The sequence below is a fragment of the Ambystoma mexicanum genome, chromosome 1p, assembly GCF_040938575.1.
Source record: "Ambystoma mexicanum isolate Mex_15411 chromosome 1p, UKY_AmexF1_1, whole genome shotgun sequence".
Lineage (NCBI taxonomy): Eukaryota > Metazoa > Chordata > Amphibia > Caudata > Ambystomatidae > Ambystoma > Ambystoma mexicanum.
In genome coordinates, this window is record NC_090921.1 from 50,402,022 (window position 1) to 50,424,837 (window position 22,816).

General features: G+C 51.0%; 1 protein-coding gene across 1 annotated transcript in view; it reads left to right on the forward strand.

Annotated features, from left to right (window-relative positions):
* Positions 1 to 22,816, forward strand: part of LOC138579547 (microtubule-associated protein futsch-like) — a 1,023,262-nt gene that overhangs the window by 887,278 nt on the left and 113,168 nt on the right. The window contains exon 20 of the mRNA XM_069650064.1: positions 954 to 1,067. Coding sequence (XP_069506165.1) covers positions 954 to 1,067 — 114 coding nt within the window. The remainder of the gene's footprint in view (positions 1 to 953; positions 1,068 to 22,816) is intronic.

Sequence of the window (22,816 nt, forward strand, 5' to 3'; positions counted from 1 at the left end):
TGCTACAAAGTCCCTTTTATGAAGTCTTCTACCTTGGGAATGATGTAGCAACTTGTTGTTCGGTGGCTTGAGAGAGCTCAGGAAGAATGTTTGATGTTGGGCCTGAACCACTTCAAAAGAACCATGAGGGTCTCCTTGGAGGCCTTTATTCGTGACCAACTGATTATCACCCTGGCTTCTAAGTCCACGCGGATGGGTTTTTCCCTTACATTCTCGACAGACAGGTAGCTCCTCCATATATATGTCATTTTATTGGAAATCCTATTGTGTGGGATTATTTGCGAGTCAAAGTCAACGCTGTAAAAATACTTTTTTCATAGGTTGGTGGTCTCAAATTCCTATTCCTACTGGGGATAGACTTTCTCCATTTTGTGGGGAAGAGTAGGTGGAATTGGTTGGACATTTCCTTTTTTATTGCAGTGCATTGGATAAACTGCGCAGAAGAGACCTTGGAGCGCCAGGAGACGACTTCCCTGTTTCTCCCGTTGTTCTCTGGGAGACTTTTATGTTTGGAACCCATGAGGGATTTATTGTCTTTTTACTAGAATGTGGAGAGAGGTGTATGGACTAATCATGATGTTAGAGGAGTGAATGTTCTCAGCTGTTTTTATATCATTGTGGCTTATTCAGTTGGCGGGATGATCTGACTCATGTGAAGTGTCTTTGTTGTAATGTATTAAAAATTATTAATGTAACTGTATGATACATTAAAAAACAAACCTTTTTTACACGCATAAATCCAGTCGGAAATCAAAGTGTAAGTGTAAATGTGGTAGATGAAGGTACGATTCACTGTAAGTATCTGTAAACAACCAATCCTAAATCCCATCGGCACTGTTCATGTACTCCTCGAGCCCAGAGATGTTACTGCACAATAGGCTTTCAGATGAGGTTTGATGGCTGGGCATGGGATCTGTGTGAACCTCACACGTGTGCATGCTTCTTTTCTGCAGGTGTTGGATGATGGAAGCCTTAATAGTTCTTCATTGCAAGGAAATGAACACCCGGAAGAGCTGTGCGACGGTCCAAAAATCCAGGATGATATGAAGGAGCTGAAACAAAATGAGGTACAGTCCTGCCCCCCTATTGACCAACACTTTATGAAAGGGGAGTGCAGAGGGATGGAGGCGGGCCAGCATTCTGTGGCCACAGTTCCTACTCAGAGCATGAATACAGGATGTGAGGTTGCAGGAGCGCAGGCTTGATGCCCAGGACCAGAAGCAGGATCATTATGAGAATGGGATGGGGGGCGTGGGGGAGTAATAGAGAGGTAGACCAGCACTCTGTGCTCAAGAGACCTCCGCAAGCAACCACGGTGTCTGAATATGCACTATGCACCCCTCACTCGGGGCTAGAGCGTTTTTTGAGACCCCCATGTACGTGGCACTTTTATGAGAGAAGTCCAATGATGACTGTGTTACACTTATGCATCTCTGTCCTTGATGAAGTGGATTTTAATGCTAAACATGTAATGCCACTGGAAGCCCATGTTACCCTACATCAGCAACCCCATTTCTGTCACATTACATGTCACACTTTCTCCACACTCCACGTGGCATGGCACTATAGCTTTCAGGACACTGCAGAGGAAGGCATGCCTCTGGCACCTGCCTTGTGGCGGGGTGGGCACGTCTAGCCTTCCCTATCCCTTGCAGTCTTGGACTGGCCTGTAGGGCAACAGGGCAATGCCCGAAGGTCTAGATGGACATGTCAATGCAGGGGGGTGGGGAGTTTAGGAAAATGTTGGCAACTTTAATGATGAATTATAGAGCTTGTAATCAATGTTCCTATCACAAAGTGCTTTAAAATTCGCAACTGTGCCCTCACAATGTGTCATGAAAAGGCAAGACTTTCTTTGGTGCCCGGCCCGGGTTATGGCTGTCTCAGTCCTACACTGGTGCTTGGAGCCAAACATCCAGGGATGCCATTTAGGAGTCGCCAGAGGTCGCAACTGCAACCTCTGAGGTCTCTCTTGCGACCTCTAAAAAATCATTTTTTTGGTAATGCAAGCTCTTGGTCTGTGGTCAGCACCATGTGGCTCTTTACCTTTGGAATGGCTGGCTTTCTTGTTCAGGCCCCTTAAAAAAAAGGAGAAAATTAAGAACAGGAGTGCCACAAGTCTAAAACTTTCAGCACTGACCCTAAATAAGAAAGAATAGGAATGCAAATAATGTGTCTTTCTGGAATTCAATACAATAATTGCTAGACTCATCAAAGGTTTATTTCAGGCACTCTTCAGGGGGTGAGTCACTGATTTAGTCTGTTCTTAAACGCCTCAAATCAGCCAATTTTTGGACCCTCCACAGCCTGTGCAGCCGCAAGGTTGTGGCATTCTGTCAATATAACAAAAAAAAAGAAGAAACGAGTGGCACTGGAGAAGATATTGCGCCAAGGGTGATCCGGGGCCCTGTCTTCAAAGCAGCGCCACGTATTTCTGTGAGTACCACGCAGGGAAATGGGGGAGGAAGAAGAACAGGATGGCGCTCCTGCCCCCATCCCTCGCAGGGTGAACAGCACACTAGCCCCCATGCCCGAATTTGATACAACAGGCCCACCTTCCAAGTTGGGGCCTAAATGGCTCCTGTGGGTGAAGAGGTTGGAGATGTTGTTCACGGCCTCGGGGATCACGGAGGACGAAGAAAGAATTGCAATCATGGTGTACTCAGCAGGGGCCGAGGTGCACAAGATTTATGACTCTCTGAACATTCCGGTTGCGACATATGCTGCAGTGAAGCAAGCGCTCATTTTCTGCCAATGGCGAATGTAGAGTTTGATAGGTTCGTCATGAGTGCGGAAAGACAACGAGAGGAAGAGTCATTGGATCAATTTTGTGCACGACTCAGAGTTCTAGCAAGCTCCTGTAGATGGAGAAATGAAGAGAAGATGGTTCGGAACCAGTTGTTGCAGGGCTACAGCTCTGGTAAACTGAGGAGGCAGGTATTGAGAGAACCTGGTTTGACACTAAAACAGATTCTGGACACAGGAAGGGCCTATGAGCTGGCTGACGCGAGGGGTGCGAAAATGGATGCAGCCACGCATGGGAGGAACGAAGGTGAGGCTTTTGCAATTGGCCGCACTAACCCAGGAAAGTCAAGGTGGACGTCAAGAGGAGGTGATAACCCGGCGGGGCATAGCAACGCTCCCACGTGCCAATATTGTGGGTACGAACTGCCACATATGGGTGACTGTCCAGCCAAATCGAGAACCTGTGGCCGGTGTCACACCCCAGGACATTATGCTAGGGTGTGCAGGGCATCAGCTCCCGTCGCCGTGTCGAGAGAGCCCGAAAGGGTTGCGAGAGGCAGCACTCGGAGAGTGAGGGGTGTATCATCCATTGAACAAGGCGTACAGGACCTGAACATCGCCGAGGAGGAGGAGGAGGAGGAAGACGAAATCTTCTTCATCTCGAGCATAGCTGAAGGCCCAGGCCGGAGACGACAACCCAAGTGCACAGTTAACATTGGGGAAACACTCACACCGGTCTTGATAGACACTGGGGCGTTCGTCTGTGTGCTGGCAACGGAACACTACAACGCACTCCCTGGTCCACCAGGCCTAGCAGAGTCCACAGCATGGATATACGCTTTCGGAGGACACACACCGCTTCCCATCCAATGAGTATTCGTGGCCCCAGTCACTCACAGACAAAATAGAATAAGGGCAAGATTCTTTGTCACAGATGTGAGCCTGCATTCCCTTTTGAGTTGTGCTGCGGCTGAGGCATTGGACATTTTACAGTTCTCATTTGCGGTCTATCACACTGACTTGGAAAATCTGTTGAGTCGTTTTGAAGCGATATTCCGAGGGATAGGGAAACTAAAGGCTGACCCAATACGCCTCCACATCGATGGGTCTGTGAGACCAACGGCTCTCAAACACCGACGCGTCCCTTTCCATCTGAGGACACAGGTGGAACACGAGCTGCAATCCCTGGTAGACAAGGACATCATTGAGAAGGTAGAGGGCCCCACCCCATGGGTCTCCCCGATCGTGGTAGCCCCAAAGCCCAAACAACCGGGTGCGGTACGCATCTGCGTGGACATGAGGCTTCCCAACCTAGCGATCAAAAGAGAGCACCACATAACACCCACCCTGGACGACATCATTGGGGAGCTTCAAGGGGCGAAAGTGTTCTCAAAACTGGTTTTGAGGTCCGGGTACCATCAGTTAGAGCTCCACCCCGAGTCAAGATACATCACAACGTTTACGACTCACGAGGCGTTATACCAATATAAAAGACTCAGTTTTGGTATCTCTTCCGCGGCAGAGGTCTTCCAGAATACCATCAGGGGAGCCCTTTCTGGACTCAAGGGAGTGATAAACATGTCGGATGACATTCTGGTCTAGGACTACAGGCGTTGGCGGTGAACCCACTTGGTAGCAGTCTGTACCACACAGATTCACTTGGTAGCTGTGGCTGAGCAGTCAGACTTCTCTCAAGAAAAGTTGAGCAGTATGTGGAGTATACAACATAGGGCAATTCTTCACAGCAAGACAAGCAAACACGCAACGAGGCTTAGTGTAAAGATAGTAAGGTATTTATTTATAACACAACATCTAGGGAAAACACTAAAGCAAATCACGGCAAACAAATCAAACACCATTAATCTACGAAGTAGAAAACGATCAATCCCCCTAGCAAAATATCGACAACTCTAGGTTCTACCGGTACCACTTATTTCCAGACAGAGGTGTATACCTCAACCTAGATGACACTCGAATATTAGTTAGGACGGGAGAGAAAAAGATAGGCAGGTTATGAAATCAACACAGTTCAATCCTATGCGGATAAAATGCAAGGCAGGAAGGCAAGAATCACAATAGATCGTAAAGTTCAGAGGCCAGGCCCACTCGGAGAGAGGCAAGGAGCGATGTCCCAAAAAGTCTCTAGTGGAGATGCATTCAAGTCTTTGTAGCAAATTGTTATCGGCAGGTTGAACCAGTTCAGAACAAAGAATGTGCAAAGCTTGTAGGCGACCCAGCGGAACGGAGAGGATTAAGACACCTCACTCAAACCGAACGAAAGGGAAGCCAGGCGGACACGGTACCTTGTTGTGGAGGGCAGCTCCGGCGGGGGCAGTTGTTCCTGGTGGTGGATGCACGTCGGGTCTTGGCCAAGAGTAGAGATGATCTCGTCGTCGAAGGAAAGTGAAGTCCGGTGCACCACCAGGGGAAGAGACCAGCCGCGGAGTTCTCCGTCACAAGGCACCACCTTTTGGTTGCGGTACAGGGGTAGTGGCTATCCGGTTGCCGAGGTGCTCTGCACGGGCAATTCGACCACTGCGTCCTGAGGCGAATAAAAAGCGAAGAGGACTGGTTGGTCCCACCAGTCAGGGGAAGAGACTCTCCGGCAGGGAGATCTCTTCTGTCGTCGGGAAGTGGTGAGTCGGCTCAGCAGGGCTCCACCAGAGGTGTCGTCGTTGCAGGTCGGCTCAGCGTTACCCTCGTCGGATTCTTAGGTCCTGTGGCGACTTCTGAAGATCCAGTCCCAAAAGCCCTGCTTTTATGCAGAAGACCCCCATTCATTCACCCTAGCTGTCAATCAACACATGCTAAGTGGTGAGCGGGAAGGCTCACCACCTGGGCCAATCACTCCAGAGTGCGACCTGAGTTGGCAAGGCAACTCGGTCCAGGGTGCCTAAACCCCCTCCCACGCCCCTGAGGTAACCCAGACAGAATGGCACCACTTTGGAGGGTCTCTGTACAGAGGCCCGCCAAAAGTGGAACAAAGGGCTCAACCTTTGGTTTAGGAGTCACAGAGACGAACACAGACGCTATTTTAAAAACGAGTTCTGGCAGAAAATACCACTCGATAAACTTATTTAAGATAAGTAGATCGGTGGTACGTCAGAGATAAATGAGAAAAATTATCAATCTCCGACAATGGGACGAATCCCATAGGGTTATGTTCGGGATCGAACATAACAAGTAGTTTCCACTGCCACCAGCCAAAACTCGATGAGGGGGGACGGGACAGTGCCCCCTCGAGTAACAGATCCAGGAGTAATCGAATTACCCCTACTAGTACGTCCACAATAAGATGGTTGGTACTAGTTCTGTTAGTAAATTTAGGTCTAGTAAAGCCAATGGTGACTTTACATTCCCGGGGAGACAGTAGTCAGTCCCCGGGTATGGAGTCTATGGTGGGGGACCCGCTAGGGCGCCCCCGTGTTACGACACGTAGGGTGCGGTGTAACACACATAGAAAAACATATGAGACCCTATGGAGTAAAAGACCCCATAGCCCATCGAACACATTGACATTTCAAAGGAATTACAAACATACATGTCCAAGAGTGGGAGAAAAGAGTCTCACTCTTGGCAGGATGGAAAAAAACAAACTCCAGAAATCCAGCAAAGCTGCTAGGGGACTCACTAGGTTAGGAAAATCAGCCTAAACAGAGAATTCTCCCTAACACCGTTCCGAGGCTGAACACCTAAAGCGCCTGGAAAACACACTGGTGAGGCTGCGCAACCTAGGGTTGACACTGCACAAAGAGAAGTGTGAGTTCCTGAGAGACAGGCTGGAATTTTTCGGGTTCGTCTTCCACGCGGGGGCATATCACCTGATCCCGAAAAAGTGAAGGATATCCGGGAAGCTACCCCGCCAACCTCACCATCTGAAATCAGAAGCTTCCTGGGTATGGTGACATATTGTGGTCGCTTCATCTGCGATCTAGCCTCCCTGTCGGAACCCATGAGAGCGCTAACCAGAAACGACATCGCCTGGAGCTGGGGGGAGAAAGAACAGAGGGCTTTCGACAACATCAAAAATGCCCTATTGGAACAAGAAACAATGGCATACTTCAATCCGGATCGGGAGTCCGAAATTGTAGTCGATGACAGCCCCGTGGGACTGGGGGCTGTCCTCATGCAGGCCGACAATCAAGGAACCATGAGGCCCATCGCATATGCCAGCAAAACGCTAACAGAGACGGAGAGACGGTGCTCTCAGATCGAGCGGGAAGCTCTGGCCATCCTATGGGGGTGCAAGCACTTCCGGATATATATTTTGGGAAAACCGGTCGTGGTGGTAACCGACCACAAGCCTCTCATCCCGATCTTGTCCGGAACATCATCCAAACCACCGCCTAGAATTGAGAGATGGATGCTATCGTTAATGGAGTACGGGGTCAAACTGCTGTATCGACCAGGCCCTGACAACCCGGCAGACTACCTGTCCTGCCATCCAGGTGCAGGGAGGCCAAAAGACACAGTGGAAGTGGCAGAGGGTGTTGAAGCGATACATCTCGTGGTCAAATCGGCACTGCCCGTTGCCCTATCCCGCCAGGAGATCGCCGAAGACTCCAACATGGACGAGACATTCACAAGGATTTGCTATGGCAAATTGAGAATGGCGAGAGGTCCTCCAGGACAACTCCCGAAGGAACGCAGGGGCTCAGAAAGACCTGCAGGCCCTCTGGAAAGCGCGCCATGAGCTCTCGGTAGCCGAGGATGGCCTCCTGCTAAGGGGTCACCAGATTGTCATCCTGAGAACACTGGTTGACAAGGTTCTGCAGCTCGCACACAATGGGCACCAAGGGATGGCCAAGATGAAAGCAAGACTGAGACTCAAGGTCTGGTTCCCCGACCTGGAAAGTAGAGTGGAGGAGTTTGTGAGAAGGTGCATCCCCTGCCAAGCCGCCCTAACCTACGAAACCCAGCCCCTGGGGGTGACGCATGTAAAGGGCTCGATGATCACAACGGACAACGCACGTGGAACTGTCACCAGGAATGTCTCGTTTTTCAAGCGCATGGGATCTGCTGAAACGGATGAAGTCGACCCTCCGGCACCTGAGCCAAGCGATGAACCGCCACCGAGACCCGATGGACTGGCCGAGACTCAAGGGACACAAGAGGTGCCTCAGGCCGAGGCACGCAGGTACCCGAGCCGGGCGGGGCGTAAGCCGCAGCAGAGGTTCCAAGACTTTATTATGGACCCTGCCTAGTCATCTAGGTCGTGCTGGAACATTTATGTTTGAAGAATACGTTGTTAAGTTATACTGTTGATCAATGTTCATTGTTTGGGGAAAAAGGAGGGATGTTGCATAGTAATACTTGGTTCTGCGCATGCGCAGCCCATAACGAGGCTCGCGTATGCGCGCATTAATAAAGAGGGTCCCGGCCGGCAGTTCGCGCCGGAGACCAGAGCAGCAACACGTCTCCAGCATGTCTCTTAGTGTGAGTGCTGTGCGTGTGCGTGTGTGCCTGCAGGTGGGGCCTGCAATCGCCCCACACCATCACAGGCCCCCAGCAAAATGAAGCATGGATCCCCCTGTTAATCTCATCACCCAGAGGCGCACACAGTCAGTGTAATGTTGATAAAACCTCAAAGAGAAAGGGATGTCTGGTGTTCGGAGGTACTTAGGTTTTGTCTGATCTTCGCATTCACGTTTTCAGGTAGTTTATAGGTGGTATTTCACTGTGTGGGAACATTTGTGGAAGGGAACTTTGAATGCAAAAAGGTAAGAGCATAGCTGGATGTCAGTCCATGTTTGCAGAAAATGATGTGCTCCCAATTTGATGGTGTGGTTTAATTTAATTTATATAGCGCCTATGTGCTGAACCGAGAAACATAAAAAAGGTAATTCATTAAAAGAGATTGCATCTTTTCAGGTAGCATGGAAGGTTTTCAAGGGATGAGAAGAGAATTTATGGGATTTGCTTTTCATCTCCCACCACACTCCCATGTGTGTGCTTCTCATTTCCCACCACACCCTCATGTTTCTAATACAGCCCCATGTGCGTGCTTCTCGTCTCCCACCACACTCCCATGTGTGTGCTTCTCATCTCCTACCACACCCTCATGTTTCTAACACAACCCCATGCGTGTGCTTCTCGTCTCCCACCACACCCCCAGGTTTCTAACACATCCCCATGTGAGTGCTTCTCGTCTCCCACCACACTCCCATGTGTGTGCTTCTCGTTTCCCACCACACCCCCATGTTTCTAACACACCCCCATGTTTGTGCTTCTCTTCTCCCACCACACCCTCATGTTTATGCTTCTTATCGCCCACCACACCCCCATGTGTGTGCTTCTCATCTCCCGCCACACTCTCATGTTTCTAACACAACCCCATTTTCGTGCTTCTTGTCTCCCACCACACTCCAATGTGTGTGCTTCTCGTCTCCATCCACACACTCATGTTTATGCTTATGATTTCCCATCTGTGTGTGCTTCTCATCTCCCACCACATCCTCATGTTGATGCTAATCTCCCACCACGCCCCCATGTGTGTGCTTCTCATCTCCCACCACATCCTCATGTTCATGCTAATCTCCCACCACACTCCCATGTGTGTGGTTCTCATCTCCCACCACACCCTCATGTTTATCTTCTCTTCTCCCACCACATCCCATGTGTGTGCTTCTCATCTCCCACCACACGTCCATTTGTGTGATTCTCGTCTCCCACCACACCCTATTATTTATGCTTCTCATCTCCCACAACACTCCCATGGGTGAGCCTTTCAGCTTACACCACACTCCCATGTGTGTGCTTCTCATCTCACACCACACCCTCATGTTTCTAACACAGCCCCATGTGTGTCCTTCTCGTCTCCCGCCACACTCCCATGTGTGTGCTTCTCATCTCACACCACACCCTCATGTTTGTGCTTCTCTTCTCCCACCACACCCTCATTTTTATGGTTCTCGTCTCCCACCACACTCCCAAAAAGGTAAGAGCATAGCTGGATGTCAGTCCATGTTTGCAGAAAATGATGTGCTCCCAATTTGATGGTGTGGTTTAATTTAATTTATATAGCGCCTATGTGCTGAACCAAGAAACATAAAAAAGGTAATTCATTAAAAGAGATTGCAATCTTTTCAGGTAGCATGGAAGGTTTTCAAGGGATGAGAAGATAATTTATGGGATGTGCTTTTCATCTCCTTCCATACTCCCATGTGTGTGCTTCTCATCTCCCACCACACCCTCATGTTCTAATACAGCCCCCTGTGTGTGCTTCTCATCTCCCACCACACCCTCATGTTTCTAACACAGCCCCATGGTTGTGCTTCTCGTCTCCCACCACACTCCCATGTGTGTGCTTCTCATCTCCCACTACACCCTCTAACACAGCCACATGTGTATGCTTCTCATATCCCACCACACCCTCATGTTTCTAACACAACCCATGTTTGTGCTTCTCGTCTCCCACCACACCCTCATGCGTATGCTTCTCATCTCCCACCACACCCCCATGTATCTGCTTCTCATCTCCCACCACACGCTCATGTTTCTAACACAGCCTCATCTTTATGCTTCTCTTCTCCCACCACACCCCATGTGTGTGCTTCTTGTCTCCCACCACACCCTCATCTTTATGCTTCTCTTCTCCCACCACACCCCATGTGTGTGCTTCTTGTCTCCCACCACACCCTCATGTTTATGCTTCTCATCTCCCACCACACTCCCATGTGTGTGCTTCTCGTCTCCCACCACATTCTCATGTTCATGCTTCTCGGCTCCCACCACACTCCCGTGTGTGCTTCTTGTCTCCCACCACACTCCCATGTGTGTGCTTCTCGTCTCCCACTACACCCTCATGTTTATGCTTCTCATCTCCCACCACACTCCCATGTGTGTGATTTTCATCTCCCACCACACTCCCATGTGTGTGCTTCTCGTCTCCCACCACACCCTCATATTTATGGTTCTCTTCTCCCACCACATCCTCATTTTTATGCTAATCTCCCACCACACCCCCATGTGTGTGCTCCTCATCTCTCACCACACCCTCATGCTTATGCTTCTCATTTCCCACCACACTCCCAGGTGTGTGCTTCTTGTCTCCCACCACACCCTCATCTTTATGCTTCTCTTCTCCCACCACACCCCATGTGTGTGCTTCTTGTCTCCCACCACACCCTCATTTTTGTGCTTCTCATCTCCCACCACACCCTCATATTTATGGTTCTCTTCTCCCACCACACTCTCATGTTTCTAACACAACCCCATGTTCGTGCTTCTCGTCTCCCACCACATTCCAATGTGTGTGCTTCTCGTCTCCATCCACACACTCATGTTTATGCTTATGATCTCCCATCACACCCCCATGTGTGTGCTTCTCATCTCCCACCACATCCTCATGTTGATGCTAATCTCCCACCACGCCCCCATGTGTGTGCTTCTCATCTCCCACCACATCCTCATGTTGATGCTACTCTCCCACCACACTCCCATGTGTGTGGTTCTCATCTCCCACCACACCCTCATGTTTATGCTTCTCTTCTCCCACCACATCCCATGTGTGTGCTTCTCATCTCCCACCACACGTCCATTTGTGTGCTTCTCATCTCCCACCACACCCTAATGTTTATGCTTCTCATCTCCCACAACACTCCCATGGGTGAGCTTTTCATCTTACACCACACTCCCATGTGTGTGCTTCTCATCTCACACCACACCCTCATGTTTCTAACACAGCCCCATGTGTGTCCTTCTCGTCTCCCGCCACACTCCCATGTGTGTGCTTCTCATCTCCCACCACACCCTCATGTTTGTGCTTCTCTTCTCCCACCACACCCCCATGTATGTGCTTCTCGTCTCACCCCACACCCTCATGTTTATGGTTCTCGTCTCCCACCACACTCCCAAAAAGGTAAGAGCATAGCTGGATGTCAGTCCATGTTTGCAGAAAATGATGTGCTCCCAATTTGATGGTGTGGTTTAATTCAATTTATATAGCGCCTATGTGCTGAACCAAGAAACATAAAAAAGGTAATTCATTAAAAGAGATTGCAATCTTTTCAGGTAGCATGGACGGTTTTCAAGGGATGAGAAGATAATTTATGGGATGTGCTTTTCATCTCCTTCCATACTCCCATGTGTGTGCTTCTCATCTCCCACCACACCCTCATGTTTCTAATACAGCCCCCTGTGTGTGCTTCTCATATCCCACCACACCCTCATGTTTCTAACACAACCCATGTTTGTCCTTCTCGTCTCCCACCACACTCCCATTTGTGTGCTTCTCGTCTCCCACCACACCCTCATGTTTCTAACACAGCCCCATGTGTATGCTTCTCATCTCCCAACACACCCTCATGTTTCTAACACAGCCCCATGTGTGTGCTTCTCATTTCACACCACAACCCCATGTTTGTGCTTCTCTTCTCCCACCACACCTGCACGTTTGTGCTTCTCATCTCTCTCCACACTCCTGTGTGTGCTTCTCATCTCCCACCACACCCCCATGTGTGTGATTCTCATCTCCCACCACACCCTCATGCGTATGCTTCTCATCTCCCACCACACCCCCATGTATCTGCTTCTCATCTCCCACCACACGCTCATGTTTCTAACACAGCCCCATGTTTGTGCTTCTCGTCTCCCACCACACTCCCATGTGTGTGCTTCTCATCTCTCACCACACCCTCATGTTTGTGCTTCTCTTCTCCCACCACACCCCCATGTGTGTGCTTCTCGTCTCCCACCACACCCTCATGTTTTTGCTTCTCGTCTCCCACCACACTCCCATATGGGTGCTTCTCGTCTCCCAACACATCTTCATGTTTATGCTTCTCGTTTCCCACCACACTCCCATGTGTGTGCTTCTCATCTCCCACCACACTCCCATGTGTGTGCTTCTCATCTCCCACTACACCCTCATGTTTCTAACACAGCCCCATGTGTATGCTTCTCATATCCCACCACACCCTCATGTTTCTAACACAACCCATGTTTGTGCTTCTCGTCTCCCACCACACTCCCATGTGTGTGCTTCTCATCTCCCACCACACTCCCATGTGTGTGCTTCTTGTCTCCCACCACACTCCCATGTGTGTGCTTCTCGTCTCCCACCACATCCTCATGTTCATGCTTCTCGGCTCCCACCACACTCCCGCGTGTGCTTCTTGTCTCCCACCACACTCCCATGTGTGTGCTTCTCGTCTCCCACTACACCTTCATGTTTATGCTTCTCATCTCCCACCACACTCCCATGTGTGTGATTTTCATCTCCCACCACACTCCCATGTGTGTGCTTCTCGTCTCCCACCACACCCTCATATTTACGGTTCTCTTCTCCCACCACATCCTCATTTTTATGCTAATCTCCCACCACACCCCCATGTGTGTGCTCCTCATCTCCCACCACACCCTCATGCTTATGCTTCTCATCTCCCACCACACTCCCAGGTGTGTGCTTCTTGTCTCCCACCACACCCTCATCTTTATGCTTCTCTTCTCCCACCACACCCCATGTGTGTGCTTCTTGTCTCCCACCACACCCTCATGTTTGTGCTTCTCATCTCCCACCACACTCCCATGTGTGTGCTTCTCATCTCCCACCACACCCTCATATTTATGGTTCTCTTCTCCCACCACACCCCCATGTGTGTGCTTCTCATCTCCCACCATACTCCCATGTGTGTGCTTCTCGTCTCCCACCACATCCTCATGTTTATGCTAATCTCCCACCACACCCCCATGTGTGTGCTCCTCATCTCCCACCACACCCTCATGCTTATGCTTCTCATCTCCCACCACACTCCCAGGTGTGTGCTTCTTGTCTCCCACCACACCCTCATCTTTATGCTTCTCTTCTCCCACCACACCCCATGTGTGTGCTTCTTGACTCCCATCACACCCTCATGTTTATACTTCTCATCTCCCACCACACTCCCATGTGTGTGCTTCTCGTCTCCCACCACACCCTCATATTTATGGTTCTCTTCTCCCACCACACCCCCATGTGTGTGCTTCTCATCTCCCACCATACTCCCATGTGTGTGCTTCTCGTCTCCCACCACATCCTCATGTTTATGCTAATCTCCCACCACACCCCCATTGTGTGCTCCTCATCTCCCACCACACACTCGTGCTTATGCTTCTCATCTCCCACCACACTCCCAGGTGTGTGCTCCTTGTCTCCCACCACACCCTCATCGTTATGCTTCTCTTCTCCCACCACACCCCATGTATGTGCTGCTTGTCTCCCACCACACCCTCATGTTTATGCTTCACATCTCCCACCACACTCCCATGTGCGTGCTTCTCGTCTCCCTCCACACCCTCATGTTTATGCTTCTCGTCTCCCACCACACTCCCATGTGTGTGCTTCTTGTCTCCCACCACACTCCCATGTGTGTGCTTCTCATCTCCCACCACATCCTCATGTTCATGCTTCTCGGCTCCCACCACACTCCCGTGTGTGCTTCTTGTCTCCCACCACACTCCCATGTGTGTGCTTCTTGTCTCCCACTACACCCTCATGTTTATGCTTCTCATCTCCCACCACACTCCCATATGTGTGATTTTGATCTCCCACCACACTCCCATGTCTGTGCTTCTCGTCTCCCACCACACCCTCATATTTATGGTTCTCTTCTCCCACCACACCCCCATGTGTGTGTTTCTCATCTCCCACCACACCCCCATGTGTGTGCTCCTCATCTCCCACCACACCCTCATGCTTATGCTTCTCATCTCCCACCACACTCCCAGGTGTGTGCTTCTTGTCTCCCACCACACCCTCATCTTTATGCTTCTCTTCTCCCACCACACCCCATGTGTGTGCTTCTTGTCTCCCACCACACCCTCATGTTTATGCTTCTCATCTCCCACCACACTCCCATGTGTGTGCTTCTCGTCTCCCACCACACCCTCATATTTATGGTTCTCTTCTCCCACCACACCCCCATGTGTGTGCTTCTCATCTCCCACCATGCTCCCATGTGTGTGCTTCTCGTTTCCCACCACATCCTCATGTTCATGCTAATCTCCCACCACACCCCCATGTGTGTGCTCCTCATCTCCCACCACACCCTCATGCTTATGCTTCTCATCTCCCACCACACTCCCAGGTGTGTGCTTCTTCTGTCCCACCACACCCTCATCTTTATGCTTCTCTTCTCCCACCACACCCCATGTGTGTGCTGCTTGTCTCCCACCACACCCTCATGTTTATGCTTCTCATCTCCCACCACACTCCCATGTGCGTGCTTCTCGTCTCCCACCCCACCCTCATGTTTATGCTTCTTGTCTCCCACCACACTCCCACGTGTGTGGTTCTTATCTCCCACCACACCCTCGTGTTTATGCTTCTCATCTTCCACCACATTCCCATGTGTGTGCTTCTCGTCTCCCACCACACCCTCATGTTTATGCTTCTCATCTCCCACCACACTCCCATGTGTGCGCTTCTCGTCTCACACCACACCCTTATGTTTGTGCTTCTCTTCTCCCACCACACCCCATGTTTGTGCTTCTCATCTCCCACCACACTCCCATGTGTGTGCTTCTCATATCCCACCACATACTCATGTTCATGCTTCTCGGCTCCCAACACACTCCCGTGTGTGGTTCTTGTCTCCCACCGCACCCTCATGTGTATGCTTCTCATCTCCCACCACACTCCCATGTGTGTGATTTTCATCTCCCACCACACTCCCATGTGTGTGCTTCTCGTCTCCCACCACACCCTCATATTTATGGTTCTCTTCTCCCACCACACCCCCATGTGTGTGCTTCTCATCTCCCACCATACTCCTATGTGTGTGTTTCTCGTCTCCCACCACATCCTCATGTTTATGCTAATCTCCCACCACACCCCCATGTGTGTGCTCCTCATCTCCCACCACACCCTCATGCTTATGCTTCTCATCTCCCACCACACTCCCAGGTGTGTGCTTCTTGTCTCCAACCACACCCTCATCTTTATGCTTCTCTTCTCCCACCACACCCTATGTGTGTGCTTCTTGTCTCCCACCACACCCTCATGTTTATGCTTCTCATCTCCCACCACACTCCCATGTGTGTGCTCCTCATCTCCCACCACACCCTCATGCTTATGCTTCTCATCTCCCACCACACTCCCAGGTGTGTGCTTCTTGTCTCCCACCACACCCTCATCTTTATGCTTCTCTTCTCCCACCACACCCCATGTGTGTGCTTCTTGTCTCCCACCACACCCTCATGTTTTCTGCTTCTCATCTCCCACCACACTCCCATGTGTGTACTTCTCGTCTCCCACCACACCCTCATATTTATGGTTCTCTTCTCCCACCACACCCCCATGTGTGTGCTTCTCATCTCCCACCATATTCCCATGTGTTTGCTTCTCGTTTCCCACCACATCCTCATGTTTATGCCAATCTCCCACCACACCCCCATGTGTGTGCTCCTCATCTCCCACCACACCCTCATGGTTATGCTTCTCATCTCCCACCACACTCCCAGGTGTGTGCTTCTTGTCTCCCACCACACTCTCATCTTTATGCTTCTCTTCTCCCACCACACCCCATGTGTGTGCTGCTTGTCTCCCACCACACCCTCATGTTTATGCTTCTCATCTCCCACCACACTGCCATGTGTGTGCTTCTCGTCTCCCACCCCACCCACATGTTTATGCTTCTTGTCTCCCACCACACTCCTATGTGTGTGGTTCTTATCTCCCACCACACCCTCGTGTTTATGCTTCTCCTCTTCCACCACATTCCCATGTGTGTGCTTCTCGTCTCCCACCATACCCTCATGTTTATGCTTCTCATCTCCCACCACACTCCCATGTATGTGCTTCTCGTCTCACACCACACCCTTATGTTTGTGCTTCTCTTCTCCCACCACACCCCATGTGTGTGCTTCTCATCTCCCACTACACTCCCATGTGTGTGCTTCTTGTCTCCCACCACACTCCCATGTGTGTGCTTCCCGTCTCCCACCACATACTCATGTTCATGCTTCTCGGCTCCCACCACACTCCCGTGTGTGGTTCTTGTCTCCCACCACACCCTCATGTTTATGCTTCTCATCTCCCACCACACTCCCATGTGTGTGATTTTCATCTCCCACCACACTCCCATGTGTGTGCCTCTCGTCTCCCACCACACCCTCATATTTATGGTTCTCTTCTCCCACCACACCCCCATGTGTGTGCTTCTCATCTCCCACCATACTCCCATGTGTGTGGTTCTCGTCTCCCACCACATCCTCATGTTTATGCTAATCTCCCACCACACCCCCATGTGTGTGCTCCTCATCTCCCACCACACCCTCATGCTTATGCTTCTCATCTCCCACCACACTCCCAGGTGTGTGCTTCTTGTCTCCAACCACACCCTCATCTTTCTGCTTCTCTTCTCCCACCACACCCTATGTGTGTGCTTCTTGTCTCCCACCACACCCTCATGTTTATGCTTCTCATCTCCCACCACACTCTCATGTGCGTGCTTCTTGTCTCCCACCCCACCCTCATGTTTATGCTTCTCGTCTCCCACCACACTCCCATGTGTGTGGTTCTTATCTCCCATCACACCCTCATGTTTATGCTTCTCATCTTCCACCACACTCCCATGTGTGTGCTTGTCATTTCCCACCACACCCTCATGTTTCTGCTTCTCATCTCCCACCACACTCCCATGTGTGTGCTTCTCGTCTCACACCACACCCTTATGTTTGTGCTTCTCTTCTCCCACCACACCCCATGTGTTTGCTTCTCATCTCCCACCACACTCCCATGTGTGTGCTTCTTGTCTCCCACCACACTCCCATGTGTGTGCTTCTTGTCTCCCACCACATCCTCATGTTCATGCTTCTCGGCTCCCACAACACTCCCGTGTGTGCTTCTTGTCTCCCACCACACCCTCATGTTTATGCTTCTCAACTCCCACCACACTCCCATGTGTGCTTCTTGTCTCCCACCACACTCCCATGTGTGTGCTTCTCGTCTCCCACCACACACTCATGTTTATGCTTCTTGGCTCCCACAAACACTCCCGTGTGTGCTTCTTGTCTCCCACCACACTCCAATGTGTGCTTCTCGTCTCCCACTACACCCATATGTTTTTGCTTCTCATCTCCCATCACACTCCAATGTGTGTGATTTTCATCTCCCACCACACTCCCATGTGTGTGCTTCTTGTCTCCCACCACACTCCCATGTGTGTGATTTTCATCTCCCACCACACTCCCATGTGTGTGCTTCTCATCTCCCATCACATCCTCATGTTTCTAACACAGCCCCATGTGTGTGCTTATTCTCTCCCACCACACTCCCATGTGTGTGCTTCTCATCTCCCACCACACCGTCATGTTTATGCTTCTCGTCTCCTACCACACTCCCATGTGTGCGCTTCTCGTCTCCCACCACACCCTCATCTTAATGCTTCTCATCTTTCACCACACCCCAATGTGTGTGCTTCTCATCTCCCACCACGCTCCCATGTGTGTGCTTCTCGTCTCCCACCACACCCTCATGTTTATGTTGCTCATCTCCCATCACACTCCCAGGTGTGTGCTTCTCTTCTCCCACCACACTCCCATGTGTGTGCTTCTCGTCTCCCACCACACCCTCATGTTTATGCTTCTCATCTCCCACCACACTTAAATGTGCATGCTTCTCGTCTCCCACCACACCCCCATATGTGTGTTTCTCATCTCCCACCACGCTCCCATGTGTGTGCTTCTCGTCTCACAGCACACCCTCATGTTTATGTTGCTCGTCTCCCATCACACTCCTAGGTCTGTGCTTCTCGTCTCCCACCACACCCTCATGTTTCTGCTTCTCATCTCCCACCACACTCCCATGTGTGTGCTTCTCGTCTCACACCACACCCTTATGTTTGTGCTTCTCTTCTCCCACCACACCCCATGTGTGTGCTTCTCATCTCCCACCACACTCCCATGTGTGTGCTTCTTGTCTCCCACCACACTCCCACGTGTGTGCTTCTCGTCTCCCACCACATCCTCATGTTCATGCTTCTCGGCTCCCACCACACTCCCGTGTGTGGTTCTTGTCTCCCACCGCACCCTCATGTGTATGCTTCTCATCTCCCACCACACTCCCATGTGTGTGATTTTCATCTCCCACCACACTCCCATGTGTGTGCTTCTCGTCTCCCACCACACCCTCATATTTATGGTTCTCTTCTCCCACCACACCCCCATGTGTGTGCTTCTCATCTCCCACCATACTCCTATGTGTGTGTTTCTCGTCTCCCACCACATCCTCATGTTTATGCTAATCTCCCACCACACCCCCATGTGTGTGCTCCTCATCTCCCACCACACCCTCATGCTTATGCTTCTCATCTCCCACCACACTCCCAGGTGTGTGCTTCTTGTCTCCAACCACACCCTCATCTTTATGCTTCTCTTCTCCCACCACACCCTATGTGTGTGCTTCTTGTCTCCCACCACACCCTCATGTTTATGCTTCTCATCTCCCACCACACTCCCATGTGTGTGCTCCTCATCTCCCACCACACCCTCATGCTTATGCTTCTCATCTCCCACCACACTCCCAGGTGTGTGCTTCTTGTCTCCCACCACACCCTCATCTTTATGCTTCTCTTCTCCCACCACACCCCATGTGTGTGCTTCTTGTCTCCCACCACACCCTCATGTTTTCTGCTTCTCATCTCCCACCACACTCCCATGTGTGTACTTCTCGTCTCCCACCACACCCTCATATTTATGGTTCTCTTCTCCCACCACACCCCCATGTGTGTGCTTCTCATCTCCCACCATATTCCCATGTGTTTGCTTCTCGTTTCCCACCACATCCTCATGTTTATGCCAATCTCCCACCACACCCCCATGTGTGTGCTCCTCATCTCCCACCACACCCTCATGCTTATGCTTCTCATCTCCCACCACACTCCCAGGTGTGTGCTTCTTGTCTCCCACCACACTCTCATCTTTATGCTTCTCTTCTCCCACCACACCCCATGTGTGTGCTGCTTGTCTCCCACCACACCCTCATGTTTATGCTTCTCATCTCCCACCACACTGCCATGTGTGTGCTTCTCGTCTCCCACCCCACCCACATGTTTATGCTTCTTGTCTCCCACCACACTCCTATGTGTGTGGTTCTTATCTCCCACCACACCCTCGTGTTTATGCTTCTCCTCTTCCACCACATTCCCATGTGTGTGCTTCTCGTCTCCCACCATACCCTCATGTTTATGCTTCTCATCTCCCACCACACTCCCATGTATGTGCTTCTCGTCTCACACCACACCCTTATGTTTGTGCTTCTCTTCTCCCACCACACCCCATGTGTGTGCTTCTCATCTCCCACTACACTCCCATGTGTGTGCTTCTTGTCTCCCACCACACTCCCATGTGTGTGCTTCCCGTCTCCCACCACATACTCATGTTCATGCTTCTCGGCTCCCACCACACTCCCGTGTGTGGTTCTTGTCTCCCACCACACCCTCATGTTTATGCTTCTCATCTCCCACCACACTCCCATGTGTGTGATTTTCATCTCCCACCACACTCCCATGTGTGTGCCTCTCGTCTCCCACCACACCCTCATATTTATGGTTCTCTTCTCCCACCACACCCCCATGTGTGTGCTTCTCATCTCCCACCATACTCCCATGTGTGTGGTTCTCGTCTCCCACCACATCCTCATGTTTATGCTAATCTCCCACCACACCCCCATGTGTGTGCTCCTCATCTCCCACCACACCCTCATGCTTATGCTTCTCATCTCCCACCACACTCCCAGGTGTGTGCTTCTTGTCTCCAACCACACCCTCATCTTTCTGCTTCTCTTCTCCCACCACACCCTATGTGTGTGCTTCTTGTCTCCCACCACACCCTCATGTTTATGCTTCTCATCTCCCACCACACTCTCATGTGCGTGCTTCTTGTCTCCCACCCCACCCTCATGTTTATGCTTCTCGTCTCCCACCACACTCCCATGTGTGTGGTTCTTATCTCCCATCACACCCTCATGTTTATGCTTCTCATCTTCCACCACACTCCCATGTGTGTGCTTGTCATTTCCCACCACACCCTCATGTTTCTGCTTCTCATCTCCCACCACACTCCCATGTGTGTGCTTCTCGTCTCACACCACACCCTTATGTTTGTGCTTCTCTTCTCCCACCACACCCCATGTGTTTGCTTCTCATCTCCCACCACACTCCCATGTGTGTGCTTCTTGTCTCCCACCACACTCCCATGTGTGTGCTTCTTGTCTCCCACCACATCCTCATGTTCATGCTTCTCGGCTCCCACAACACTCCCGTGTGTGCTTCTTGTCTCCCACCACACCCTCATGTTTATGCTTCTCAACTCCCACCACACTCCCATGTGTGCTTCTTGTCTCCCACCACACTCCCATGTGTGTGCTTCTCGTCTCCCACCACACACTCATGTTTATGCTTCTTGGCTCCCACAAACACTCCCGTGTGTGCTTCTTGTCTCCCACCACACTCCAATGTGTGCTTCTCGTCTCCCACTACACCCATATGTTTTTGCTTCTCATCTCCCATCACACTCCAATGTGTGTGATTTTCATCTCCCACCACACTCCCATGTGTGTGCTTCTTGTCTCCCACCACACTCCCATGTGTGTGATTTTCATCTCCCACCACACTCCCATGTGTGTGCTTCTCATCTCCCATCACATCCTCATGTTTCTAACACAGCCCCATGTGTGTGCTTATTCTCTCCCACCACACTCCCATGTGTGTGCTTCTCATCTCCCACCACACCGTCATGTTTATGCTTCTCGTCTCCTACCACACTCCCATGTGTGCGCTTCTCGTCTCCCACCACACCCTCATCTTAATGCTTCTCATCTTTCACCACACCCCAATGTGTGTGCTTCTCATCTCCCACCACGCTCCCATGTGTGTGCTTCTCGTCTCCCACCACACCCTCATGTTTATGTTGCTCATCTCCCATCACACTCCCAGGTGTGTGCTTCTCTTCTCCCACCACACTCCCATGTGTGTGCTTCTCGTCTCCCACCACACCCTCATGTTTATGCTTCTCATCTCCCACCACACTTAAATGTGCATGCTTCTCGTCTCCCACCACACCCCCATATGTGTGTTTCTCATCTCCCACCACGCTCCCATGTGTGTGCTTCTCGTCTCACAGCACACCCTCATGTTTATGTTGCTCGTCTCCCATCACACTCCTAGGTCTGTGCTTCTCGTCTCCCACCACACCCTCATGTTTCTGCTTCTCATCTCCCACCACACTCCCATGTGTGTGCTTCTCGTCTCACACCACACCCTTATGTTTGTGCTTCTCTTCTCCCACCACACCCCATGTGTGTGCTTCTCATCTCCCACCACACTCCCATGTGTGTGCTTCTTGTCTCCCACCACACTCCCACGTGTGTGCTTCTCGTCTCCCACTACATCCTCATGTTCATGCTTCTCGGCTCCCACCACACTCCCGTGTGTGCTTCTTGTCTCCCACCACACTCCCATATGTGTGCTTCTCGTCTCCCACTACACCCTCATGTTTATGCTTCTCATCTCCCACCACACTCCCATGTGTGTGATTTTCATCTCCCACCACACTCCCATGTGTGTGCTTCTCGTCTCCCACCACACCCTCATATATATGGTTCTCTTCTTCCACCACATCCTCATTTTTATGCTAATCTCCCACCACACCCTCATGCTTATGCTTCTCATCTCCCACCACACTCCCAGGTGTGTGCTTCTTGTCTCCCACCACACCCTCATCTTTATGCTTCTCTTCTCCCACCACACCCATGTGTGTGCTTCTTGTCTCCCACCACACCCTCATGTTTATGCTTCTCATCTCCCACCACACTCCCATGTGTGTGCTTCTCATCTCCAACCATACTCCCATGTGTGTGCTTCTCGTCTCCCACCACATCCTCATGTTTATGCTAATCTCCCACCACACCCCCATGTGTGTGCTCCTCATCTCCCACCACACCCTCATGCTTATGCTTCTCATCTCCCACCACACTCCCAGGTGTGTGCTCCTTGTCTCCCACCACACCCTCATCTTTATGCTGCTCTTCTCCCACCACACCCTCATGTTTATGCTTCTCATCTCCAACCACACCCCCATGTGCATGCTTCTC